A 12,442-nucleotide genomic window follows, 5' to 3' on the forward strand; every position below is an offset into this window, starting at 1 on the left:
CAAACTGAGGAGATTACACGGAGAACAATGTCATCATGCCGGAGACGTCAGCGTCCAAAAATAGCTGATGGTCTTGTTACAAACATTTGGTTTGAATCAACACTGTGTTTGTCTAAATCCAGGGAAATATTAGCACGGATAAACTCGCCATTTGTTGTATACTTTCCCAAATGTAAGGAGAATTATGAGCAGAAACATTATCAGCTGGGAAAACTGAACATATTATATCTAAAAACAATGAAATATAAATGTATAGCTGTCAGCTGTGTCACCAACTATAAATCCATGTTGTCTTTTGTTTTCCCTTGAATCAACATTACTCATCTCTCAATGAGATTATTCACAATTGCACTTTGATATGTTCATCAGCCGGCCTACATTCTCCTAAATGCCAGACTTATTATCTCTATGAGACAAAGACGTCCATATTAATGGTCTTGCTTTACAAAATATGCAAATGTGATCGCACCGAGTGGCCCCACGATGACCTCGGTGGGTCTGAGAAAACAGGCAACTCCGTAAAATGGGATTATTGCGTTAAATTTCCCTATCAACAGCCTCGCCGAAGAACTAAAAGAGGGAGCTCACGTTGCCATGGATGTCTCAGACATGACTGAGGTATTTGGCCATAGAAACTGGAGATGGCTCTGGATACCGAAAGAAAAAAAACCTCCTTTGAGAGCAGTGGAGAGCTGTTGCTTTATCTTATCTCACAAGGTGTCAGTCTCCATGTTTTCAATCTCCTCCAGGACCAGGACTGATCTTTGCTCCCTCGGCAGCTCAGACGAGAAGCTTTCCAACAAGCAAACAACCAAAATCTGGCAAGTTTATACCAGGCTGGATGGAGTTTTTTATTTGGATCCTGGATAAGCAATCTTAAAATAGTCTGTTCTGTTGCTGTCAGTCGAAAAAGCAATGAAGTACATTGAAGATCATGTTTTGGCTTAGAATACCTAGTTTTGTCGCCACAAACACAGCTAGAAAAATGTCCTGCTTGTGCTGTTTTGTTGCCACAAAGATGGCTGCAAAGTATCCCAGTGGTTCGCTAAAATTACCTGGTTATGTCAGTTCAAACAGGAAGTAAACAATGGACTCAATCAGAGGTGTCTCACCTGGCTGTCAGGTCCAACACATCCTCATACCTAAACAACAAAAACTGGTGATGTTTTCACCTGTGAACGTTTGTTGGTTGGTTTGTCAGCACGATTATATAAAAACTACTCAACGGATGTTCATGAAATTTGGATGGAGGACAGGTCTCGGCCATTTTTCGACCTTTTTTTAATTTCTCAGGGAATAATGAATGGATCTATGACAAAAATCAGGCTTATGTATGTGTCTGGTATCTATGAGTGAGTACAACGTACTCAACGATGTAAGCGCTCTACTAAGTGCTTTTCTTTCAAATTATCGAGTGTTGGACATTTTTCGTGTCGCAGTGCTCGGAGACGTCACCCTGGGCTATGATCTTGTGATGTGCAAACTCTAATATAATACTATAGTGTGAAGAAATGCAGCCCTAGAGCAATTAAAGTTACTTTGCTAGTGATGATTTTGAATAAGAATTATCCAGTGAGCTGATAAAATGTATTTTAAGGACTTATAATTGATGATGTTCAGATGAATCCTCTGCATATTTATCCCACTGCCAGACTAATCATCTTAAGAGAGCATTTTCTCAAACAATACACTAGTTTCTTTGGTTAATTTACCAGAACAATCTGCAGTTTATCTCATATAATTTCTGCCTCATCATAACAGATTATTAATTCATGTTAATTGATGTTAATTGATGTATTTAAAGGACAGTCCCGCATTGTTTCTCTTATAATCCCCTAAACAATTATGTCTCCAGTCACCAGCAGCCTATCTGTTGTTGCATCTCCGTCTAAATCTCATTAACGAGTCCCTCTCCACGCTGACACTCCGTTCATCCAATGGGTGTTTGGAATCCACTGATTGTCCAATGGCAGCCCGGTGTGAGCTGATGCTGTTCGCCTATTGGAGGAGAGTGTGCCGTATGGGTTTTAGTCTGCCGATGCCTTTCCTCTGGTCAAGGTTGCACTTGCAGTGATCGCAGTAGGACGCGACTGGAGCGACGTTTACGCACGAGCAGAGCAGCAGCCCGATCAGCCGAGACTCCGCTGTAACTTCCCCTGACCGTGTTTGCACTCCGCGGAGGAATCTCTCACCTCGCACAGGCAGCCATGGATGAAATGGAGGAAGAGTTAAAATGCCCTGTTTGCGGCTCTTTTTACCGGGAGCCCATCATCCTGCCGTGCTCCCACAACATTTGCCTGGCTTGTGCTCGGAATATCCTTGTGCAGACCCCCGACGCCGAGTCCCCACAGAGCAGCCGAGCCTCCGGATCCGGCGTCTCCGACTATGACTATCTGGATTTGGATAAAATGAGTTTGTACAGTGAGGCGGACAGTGGATACGGCTCCTATGGGGGCTTCGTCAGCGCTCCCACCACCCCATGCCAAAAATCACCGAACGGGGTGCGAGTTTTCCCCCCGACCGTCCCCCAGCCTCCTCCGCAGCAGCACCTGCTCCCGCAGCCCGGCTCTTTGCCGCCTATCCCCCGCAACTCCTGCATCACCTGCCCGCAGTGTCACCGCAGCCTTATCTTGGACGACCGGGGGCTCCGCGGATTCCCCAAGAACCGGGTGCTGGAGGGGGTTGTGGACAGGTACCAGCAGAGCAAAGCGGCCGCACTCAAGTGTCAGCTCTGCGAGAAGATGCCAAAGGAGGCCACGGTGATGTGCGAGCAGTGCGACGTCTTCTACTGTGACCCGTGCCGCCTGCGGTGCCATCCTCCCCGCGGTCCCCTCGCCAAGCATCGCCTGGTTCCGCCGGCGCAGGGGCGGATAAGTCGCCGCGCAAGCCCCCGCAAAATCTCCACTTGCACAGAGCACGAACTGGAGAATCTAAGCATGTACTGTGTACAGTGTAAGACACCCGTGTGTTATCAGTGCTTGGAGGAAGGAAAACACGGCACGCATGAAGTGAAAGCTTTGGGCGCAATGTGGAAACTGCACAAGGTACGTGCGTAAAAAGGCTGTACATCTTTGTTTGCGTCTTTTCTGTGTGTGTGTGTGTGTGTGTGTGTGTGTGTGTGTGTGTGTGTGTGTGTGTGTGTGTGTGTGTGTGTGTGTGTGTGTCGCCTCTCCTCTCCTCACAATGATTCATCATCCTCTGAGCTGAGCAACAAGTTCGCCTCGCAAATGATTTGCGCTGTCTTGTCAGCTCCGCTCAGCATCCAGCGGATCCACAGAGCTGCGTGAATGTTCCCGTCTGTCGCATCGGATTTAAATGAAAGCTTTACAATGCACAGTACAGTAAGTGGATTGAAATTTACCTCCGCTACACATCTCTAGCTCACATTACAGTCAGCTTTGTGAGGCAGACAGGAGAAGTACGCACGTCGCCGAAGTGGGAACTCTGTGCTGTGTCTGGTGCGCAAAAACCTTGTCAGGAGGCAGCAGCTCTGTTTGAAATTCAGTTCACGAGTGGACAACCAGGAGCCAGGCCTCCTTTATCAACAGGAATCTGCCTCCATCACATCTGCTCTATCTCCTTAAAATGGAGTTGCATAGTGACCATTTGTCTCTGTCTCCTCATCACATTCCTTCACCTCCTCTCTCTATATATCTATATATATGTTCCACTCCTTCCTCTGCTGTGACAACTCACAGGCGCCCCAGGGATCATTAGGCACGGCTAACATTGGAGCTATGCTTTTAATAAGAGCCAGCAGTAGTGGAGCACAGATACAGGCCCTCAGTGTGGATTGAGAGGCTATTTTGGACGCAGAGTTGTTGCAGGGCTCAGTTTATCTACGCCTCTGCAGCAGCAGGGACCCTCACCTCCACACACTCTCAGCTTGCAGAGGCAAAGGCAGGATGTAGAGCTGGATATAGACAGTCTTCAGTACTCCTACACAGGAAGAGTGGTGTATAGCTGATGGTAGCTCCAGGTTTCCACGTGAAAACCAAAAATATGGTGAGTGTATTTGAGCTTTTCGTGCACCCACACACGCACATTGCCTCTCCTGGTGATTTACAGTCAGCATTGGTCTCCAGTACAGCCGTTTAACCGACCTCCAGTGCAATCATCTCTTCTAGATGGTGGTCAGATAGTGTGTCACCTCAGATGTACGAGGCAATTGTAAAATTGATGGAAAAATCAGAGGGGGTTGATCATTTCACTCACATCAAATTGCCATCGCTTGAGAAGTTGCCGACCTCTCCTGCTTCATCTTTCTTGGAACCGAATTGGAAAAAAGAAGAGCTGAAGGAGCATTTTTAGAAACCAATCGATGGTACCAGGGGGGGCATCTGTGCCAGTACGCAGCCTGTCGCCCTGTTTTTGGCTCCTTTGGTGACACCTGCTTATTCCTGACCTGTTATCTGAAGCTAACTGTGACAGATGGCTGAGAGCTCGGAGCTGGCAGCTTTAGAGATGGGCATCTTTCAGAGCTTCGGGGTGTTCCTCACACAATTCACCAGGGGAGAAGAGGAGATTGTTTTCCATACCCTGCAGACATACTGTACATCCTCGTGTGTCACGTGTACTTGTACATAATGCAGTGTTGAAACTCAAGAAGCTACCCAAAGTGGTGGCTTCCTCTGAAATTTGAGTCAACAGTCACACCACAGATTTTCTCATGTTACTGGCTGTTAAACTCTGATTTCTGAGTTCAAATCGTCTGAATATAAAGTCAGATTTTGTAGTTTTTAAGTGGGGCTGCACTTACCCACCACCTTAATGTCATTAAATGGTAAAATAGAAAAATGACCATCATTTCACTGAATAGCTGGACATTTTCAGCCCAATCTTGGGTATACAAAAACATGTTAAAACAAGAATATTGCATTTTATTTTGTCTTTTTTTACCCTGTGGTCACAAGTGTTAGAAAAACAGCATGCACATGCTTCAGTTGTCAGCTTTTGGTATCATTGAAGCAGCATGAGTCAGTTTGTTTTTGGCCACTTGAGGGCAGTGCAACAAAATATAAACACAACTCTGAAATATGATTGTCTTATAAAGTTGTCGTGGTGAACACCTCGTGTCTCTGGCCTCCTGGAAAATGTTTGTTCAATATTTCCCTTTCATTTAACTCTGTTTTGGACTCAGTTATGTTCACCAGCTAGTTGCTAACTTTGACTGTTGTTTGGTACGTGGAAGATTGTGTACAGTCGATTTTTAGGGCAGAAGGAGTGAATCAACACAGTGAAGCTTGAGAAGAGACATGGAAAAAGAAAGGAAAAGCCTCTTGAGCATGTTTTGTATCTTTAGTATCCATGATTTCATCCATTTATGCGATTCCTCCTTATTTTTCACCTCTGCCTCTTGACCCGTGCCGTTTGCAACTTTCTTTCAGACGTATTCTCGATTATTAGTGGCTGTATCAGCAAGAGTGGTGTCAAAAAATCTGCAGTCCTGAGTATTCTGGTTTCCCTCTTTGAATGATGAATGTAGCACCACCTCATAGTATGGAGACGTATATCCTCTCTCGCAGGCGCAGACCGTCCACGCTCGTTGGCCGTCGGCTGTAGTCTTTGCGTTGTGTTCAAGTGCAGCTTTTTGGCCGGGACAACACAACAGCTGGCCTTCATCGCTACTAGTTTTTTGATGTTGGTTTGGTGTGTCGGGGCCTTGAGGATTAATTTTGGCCATATGCAAAACCTTCTAGTATTCACTTTATAGGCTTAAATCAATATACTTGATAAACCTCAAAAAAGGACACGAATAAAACATGAACACAGACATAAACATCTGTCTTTTTCCTTTATTCTCACAGTGATCAAAGCTGTTGGGTGTCTGATCTGCGTGCTGTGTGACTGCGCTGCTGCTGCATCACTGTCTAATATTGATGCAGGAAGTACAACAGCGAGACACTGCAGCCTTGTTTCATAGCGACGAATCTCAAATCCGCACCTGCAGCATTTACATCCCAGCGCTTGTATCATTTAATAAGATCTTTTTCTATTTTCCAACCGAGATTTTCTTCTTTTTTTTAATCTGCACCATCATCGTCCTCGTCGTCGTCTCGGTACGTTGGGACAAACTGTGCTCTCTCTCCGTCTCCGTGAAAACATTTCTCTCTCCTCGCACAGAAAGAGTTGAACCACCTGCTGCCATGCCAACCAAATCCCTCTTGATGTTGTGCAGAGCAGCAGAGGTCTCTAAGATACCGGACCCCGCGAGGAATCCATCCCAGATGCTTTACAGGCTTTCCCCTCCTTTCCTCGACAGTACGTGTGTGTCTGCATACTAAATTAAATGTTGAACGCTACAGATCATTACTCCTGACGTCTTTTCAACTTTCCTGCTGATCGTACGGGCGATAAAAACTGCAGCGTTTCATCTCCAACCTCCCCCCCCTTTTTTTTGGACTGCGTGACCGTGTCTAAACCACGTTGGTAATCAATTTCATGTCTCCAAAGTCGATTTCAGTCACAAAAGACGAGTGGAAATTTAAGAGCTACGCAGTGTGACTGGTCCAGCTCTCGTCTGCCTCTTCAGATTTGTGTCAGGGGGTTTTATGTGGTGACAGGATGTCTGTGTTAATCTCTGTAAATCACGTTTAAAACGAGTAAAGGCGCCCAGAGTGGTCGTCGGCTCTTCACGCATGTCATTAGAGGTCACGCAGGACCCTGAATGCAATCTAGGCCAAGCTCTGTCGCCTCAGTGTGTTTAGAGGCAATTAGAGGTGAATAATCACATAGGAGCTTATAAAGATGCGTGGGAGTGCGGAAAATAAGTCGAAGATTGTAGCAGAAAATTAGTAATTTGCCCTCATGCCACGGGAGGAAAGATAATCAGAAGCAGAGGAGGAGACGTTAACCCGGACGAACCTGAAAATCTCCCTTTGAGCTCTGCATGCCAGCAGCAGAAGGCTGTAGAAGTGAGTTATTGGAGGAATTTGCAGGTGATTTTTTTAGTGTGCACATGTGCAACCCTTTAATGTCACCATGCGTTTGATCCTACACCTCCTGACACAAACAGACGGCCTGCACGCCCTGACACACAGCTAACACAGACGGATGCTCTGCTAGCTCTCATCCAATATGCCCCTAAAGGCAGCCTAATGAGGACAGACAGGGCAGGTACCGGGGCGAATATTAAAAGTCTCGCCCCATATTGATGTCGATGTTGTCAGCTGCAGTTGATTTGTTCCTGGATGAGCTACCTGCAGCTCTGCCTGAGCTCAGCAGGAGAAGAGGAAAAGCCTTGAAAGGCCAGACACAGGCGGCGGGATCCCCGTCCTTCGCTCCTGCTAATAGTAATGAGGCTGACTGTCAGTCTGGATCCGTTGTAGCAGCAGTAGGTCCTGCTGTGTGGCTGCACAACACTCAGGACACGCAGACAAAGACCAGCATGAAACTGCCCTGTACGTATAAATAAATAACTGGATGGTGACTTTGAATGCGAACAAACTTCTTTCTCACAGAAACTGGTAGGAATTCATTCATTAGCAACTCGGATGTTCGCAGGTGCAGTGCAACCATTGAGCCATTTAAACCAAAAAAATTGCAACCAAAAGTTAGACGTCAAACAGTTGCAGTTTGGTTTGGTTTAGGTAGGAAAATATTGTGGTTTGGCTTCAAATAACTACTTTATCTACCTGCACAATTAAGTACATTATGTATGTGATGTAACTTCAATATGTCCGTAAGTTCAAATAGCTCACCGTTGACTTTGAGTGTCACACTGGACACAGATGTGTTTGTTTGACCTGACCATCCACCTCCGACCTCCTCCCTATGTGGACTCGCTCTTTATACTACTTCACCTGACTTCCTCCTTTGCTGTTGTAATAAATACTACGGCCACTAGGTTCTCTATCAAAGTTAGAAATTCCAGTATCTTGAAAACACAAGCTGAACCAACTCCACAGCTCCCCTCCAGCGCTGTGGCCCATTTTAGCCTCCTTTAGTTCATTGTTTTGGTCTTGCAGCCCACGACTTTATTGTTCTGGTTAACTTTCATTCGTCATCAGCCAAACAGATTCGACACATTTGGTGACCAGCTGGTGAGCATCGTGGAGCGTTTAGCAGTGAAACAGCCAGATATCTTTTTTCTGATAAGTTGGTAGACTAGACCAAAAGCTGTAAGGAGATAATTATTGGACTGGGATTTATTAGATAAATAGAAATATGACACCAAAACACCAAAACAAAAATATTCCTTGTCAATATCCATACGTTTGCTAACACCTTTGTCCCAAAACTAAACTGCGTGAGCACGATGTCACTTTTCTTGGCTTAACATCAGCTCATTTCTCATGTGTTTATTATGAACAGAATAGGATTCTGGGGTGATCAGTGTGTAACATTTAGTTTAATGTCATTTGTTTTTGTTGCTCTTCTCAGTTTAAGTATATGGGAATTATCCTGGATTAGGGCCATATCACCCAACCGCTTCCCGATGTGTCAGTGCTTTTTCTCCTCAGTCCTTAATGCCCCCGCTGAGTCCTACAGTCTATCTGACGAGTCGATAGCGGCCCGGCGGCGAAAACATGGACTAAATCTGTAAGTACGTCGTCTCTTCTGTAAGTGATTCCACGCAGATAAAAGACACGGCTTCCCGATTGTTCGTGATAGAAGACTGTGATTCACCGATACGGGGATGAGACGGAGGACAAAAGGCGGGACTGAGGTCTATAGAGAGCGACATCTCGCAGTAGGGGGGCTTGGATGTCTCAAAGCCGTTTAGCTTGACGCCGCTCCATTACGGGCAGTGATATTTACCCCTCCAGCTGCCATGTCGAGAGATTAGCTGTGTAAATGTTAATGAAAGAGGGAGATAAAGAAGAGGAAAATGAGAGCGGAATGACCCAGAATGGCAGAAGAGAGGAAGTGAAACAGAGACGGAGCAGAGGGGTAAATGAGGCGAGTTTGATGAGATACTCAACAGAATATTTCATGTCTAGTTTACAATCCTGTGTCCGTATGCTCCTGCACTCAAGGTAGTTTTGTTTTCACATATTTTTTACATAACTTTTCTGGGTGGGAAAACAGACCGGCTGAATATTTCAGCTTGCTCCAGGCGGGGGGAATTGGAGGAAGATAAATGCCTTCAAACTCCACTGTGCCAAGTTTCCTTTGTGGCCCAACTGGGAAAGAAAAGAATCGGATGCTTCTGTTCTTCTCTGCACATAAATGAGTCCAAAACCAAAGCAAGTTGTCAAATTCTTTGGGAGGCTTTGCTCCATTTAAAGAAAACAGAATAACTGATTACGCTCGGTTACATCTGGCTGCCCTAACACAGTCAGCCCACATTAAAACGGGGACACCAGTGGCATAAGAACGTGAGCTCAACCTGAAGTCTGTGCAGCAGATGGTCGGGACGGGTTACATCATCGCCATCGCCGTAATCATCATCAACATAGTCATCATTAACGTGATTGATCAGAACGTTATGAACTTTGAATGATGAGATTATTCTGTCTGTATTCTAATACAGAAACTCTTGTTTCTGATTGGCTGACAGGTGTCTGTTATAAGTGGGCGTTGGGATATCCAACACATAAGGCATGAAAAACCAAAAAGATGTCCACCCTGACCGTCCGTGTCTTACTTTCCACTACATTGCTGTGAATAAACACGATGTCCCCTGACACCTGACACAAGCAGCACATTTTACTTCACCTACTATTAATATCCATAATAATTTAATCCTCGGCTTAAACAGCTTAACGGCTGGTTTTTAAAATTGGTTCCGCCTCAGTCCTTCAAAGCCCCCCCACGCACACACACACCTACAGTCCATCAACACAGGTGTTTTCACTTATTTCCTCTTCTCTGAGCAAACTGCACTTTATTGACTCTCTCTCTTTCTTTCCTTTGAGTTTTTGCTGCACCTGTCAGGCAACATACACCTTTCAGCGCACATAGTGTGGTGATGTTACAGCTCTATTCTCTTTATCTGCTTTATCCTCCATTTTCTAAGACTTTGTATGAAGTGAAGTGAAGTTGGGGGAAAAAAACCCAGCTTTCACCACGGTGATGGAAAACACCTGTGTGGGTGTATTGGACCTTGAAACTTCCCACTCGCTCAACAACCACTTGTAGAGTGGATAATGAAAACTGGCACCCAGAGAGGATTTCACAATCTTTTGAGGATGATAATTAGCAAATCGACTTACATCCTATTTGAACTTGACACGGAGATCAAAAACATCCGTTTGTCGCAGCATCAAAGAAGGTTGAAAGGAGAAGATGAGGATTGCAGCAATTTAAAAAAAATGGTAGCAAAAGGCTAAAGCTCAAATGTTAAATCCAAACATCCTTTTTTAAATTACTTTTAGGGGAGTTTTTATGCCTTTTATTATACAGTTAATGTTGCTGCTCCCCAGGCCGCCAAAGCACCCCCAAAACATCATTTTTGCTAAACGGTTACCGTGCAATTACCAACAAATGTGCTGTAGAGAAGGAAAAGAGTTATTCAAGTATCTAAGAGGCTGCAGCGCTGTACCAGTCTGCCTGTTTCAGTACGTCTTACCTCCAAACATCCAGCAGCTTAGCATTTACGTTAAATAAAAAGACACCATTTTATTCATTCTTTGTCACCTGTGGAGAAAGACCCCAGACTCCCTTAAAAAAAAGCTCAATTTTGTGAGTTGTAAAGTCGTGAGGAACTTTATAAACTTTATGAAACGCTGCCTACAAGAAAAATCGAACTATTTGGGCCTTCTTGCTAATTCGGCAAAGTTATACATGATGATATTTCTTTCTTTCTGTGGCTTATAGCTCTACACTTCTGTTCGGTTCACCCAGGATGGATGTTAATACCAGGCCTTTAAAACCTGAATCGATGACCCGGCAGGACCTTTTCGAAAAAGACATATCAACACTTCTTCTTCCGACCACGTGTAATCTGTTTGACACGTTCAAACTTGATCGTGTGCAGAAGACGCCGCCGCCCTCTCCAGATAAATCCAGGGCTGACTAGAATAGATCACTTCTGCCCCATTTCCTGCTGTGCTGTCCCATGTGCCCGTCAAATAAGGACTCTGTTTCTCACACGAAGAAACTGTGGCAACTTTCAAAAGCCCTCGGCATTATTATCTCGAGTTTCACTGCTTTTTTTGTGTGCGCGCGTGTGTGTGTGTGTGGATAGTTAATGACTCGCTCTGCATTATTGATGACGGCAGATATAAGCGATGAATAATGCACCAGCCACTTAGGGTTCTGCTTGTGGAAGACGGTTTCATATGGGATCTTGTTAAACACGGAGGAGAATCACAATCTGGCCAAATCTTAACTCTTCCAGCGTGTCGGAGGATGTAAGAGCTTAATTTTTAACAACAGAGAGGCTCCCAAGACGGTAAATATCATCAAGTCGCCCGCTTAATATTTCAGAGTGTATTCTCTGAGGGCTGCGGCGGTGCGTGTAAACAACCACAACCTTTCATGTGGTTACTGATACTGTAGGGGGGAACACAATCAGTCATCAAGCTGCGAAAAATCACATTCGTTTTCTCTTTCTCTCATCAAAGAGCATTAGTGGAAGTTTTCTTTCACCAGAATTTGACCTCACTCTTAGTTTACGTCTGTTTACAGTGTGTTACCAAACGACTGTGTATTACACACAGGATTAAATTAGGCTAAAGAGACTGTTTAAAGAACCCCAGAGAAGGTACTTAACCCTGAAGCTTTGAGAAGGAACATGGCACTTAAAAAAAATCTCCGAGAGGAAACACAGCCTTTTGAAAGTAGGTTAAGGGAACTCAGAATCTATCTTTGCCGAGGAAATGTTGGAACATTTTGTGGATGTGTGTTTTTTCATTAGCTCGAGGAGGAATACTTTTTCCTTCGCTGCGGCTTTAAGAGCTTAAGCTGTGACATTACACCTTCCTCCTCCTTTTCCTTGCACTTCCCACTTCCTAGTGGGGGCTTAAATCCAAATTGGCTCTGACGCCTCTCTGACATCCTCGCTTTCCTGTGACAGATTGGCTAGTTTGCTCGGCCACAGAGAAGAAAAATGAAGCATACCAAACGGCCCTGGAGCTGCTGGTGAATTATTCATGCCATGCACGTGTTCCCACTCGGCTTAATTACTGAGATGATTAGTGCTCCCAAATAGCAGGACATCCTAAACCCCCCACCACCTCAACAAATCCTCCATAGCTCATTGCAAACATCCTTTTTCCTCCACTAATATTGCATGCTTTGATTTCCCTAAACAAGCTTGAATTCATGTTGCATCAGTGTAATAACCTTGAATAGGCCCTCGAACCACTAACAGCTCTCATCATTCACCGTACGAATAATTTGACTGTTTCCTAAGAGTTTGGAGGGTACCATCTTCTTTCCAGTACACGAAACTTAAAGCAAAAGTGTCGGGGATGTGTTTATCTGCTCTAAAGTAAGCTGTAAACGTTAGCACGCCCAGCTAACTGCCTTGGAGAGAAAAGAAAGCTTGACAACA

General features: G+C 44.8%; 1 protein-coding gene across 7 annotated transcripts in view; it reads left to right on the forward strand.

Annotated features, from left to right (window-relative positions):
• The first annotated feature begins 2,207 nt into the window (after nucleotides 1–2,207).
• Nucleotides 2,208–12,442, forward strand: part of trim9 (tripartite motif containing 9) — a 32,992-nt gene continuing 22,757 nt past the window's right edge. For all 7 annotated transcript variants that reach the window (XM_073484036.1, XM_073484034.1, XM_073484035.1 and 4 more), the window contains exon 1: nucleotides 2,208–3,044. In XM_073484036.1, the coding sequence (XP_073340137.1) occupies nucleotides 2,208–3,044 (837 nt within the window). The remainder of the gene's footprint in view (nucleotides 3,045–12,442) is intronic.

This window comes from Pagrus major, chromosome 16, assembly GCF_040436345.1.
Source record: "Pagrus major chromosome 16, Pma_NU_1.0".
Taxonomy (NCBI): domain Eukaryota; kingdom Metazoa; phylum Chordata; class Actinopteri; order Spariformes; family Sparidae; genus Pagrus; species Pagrus major.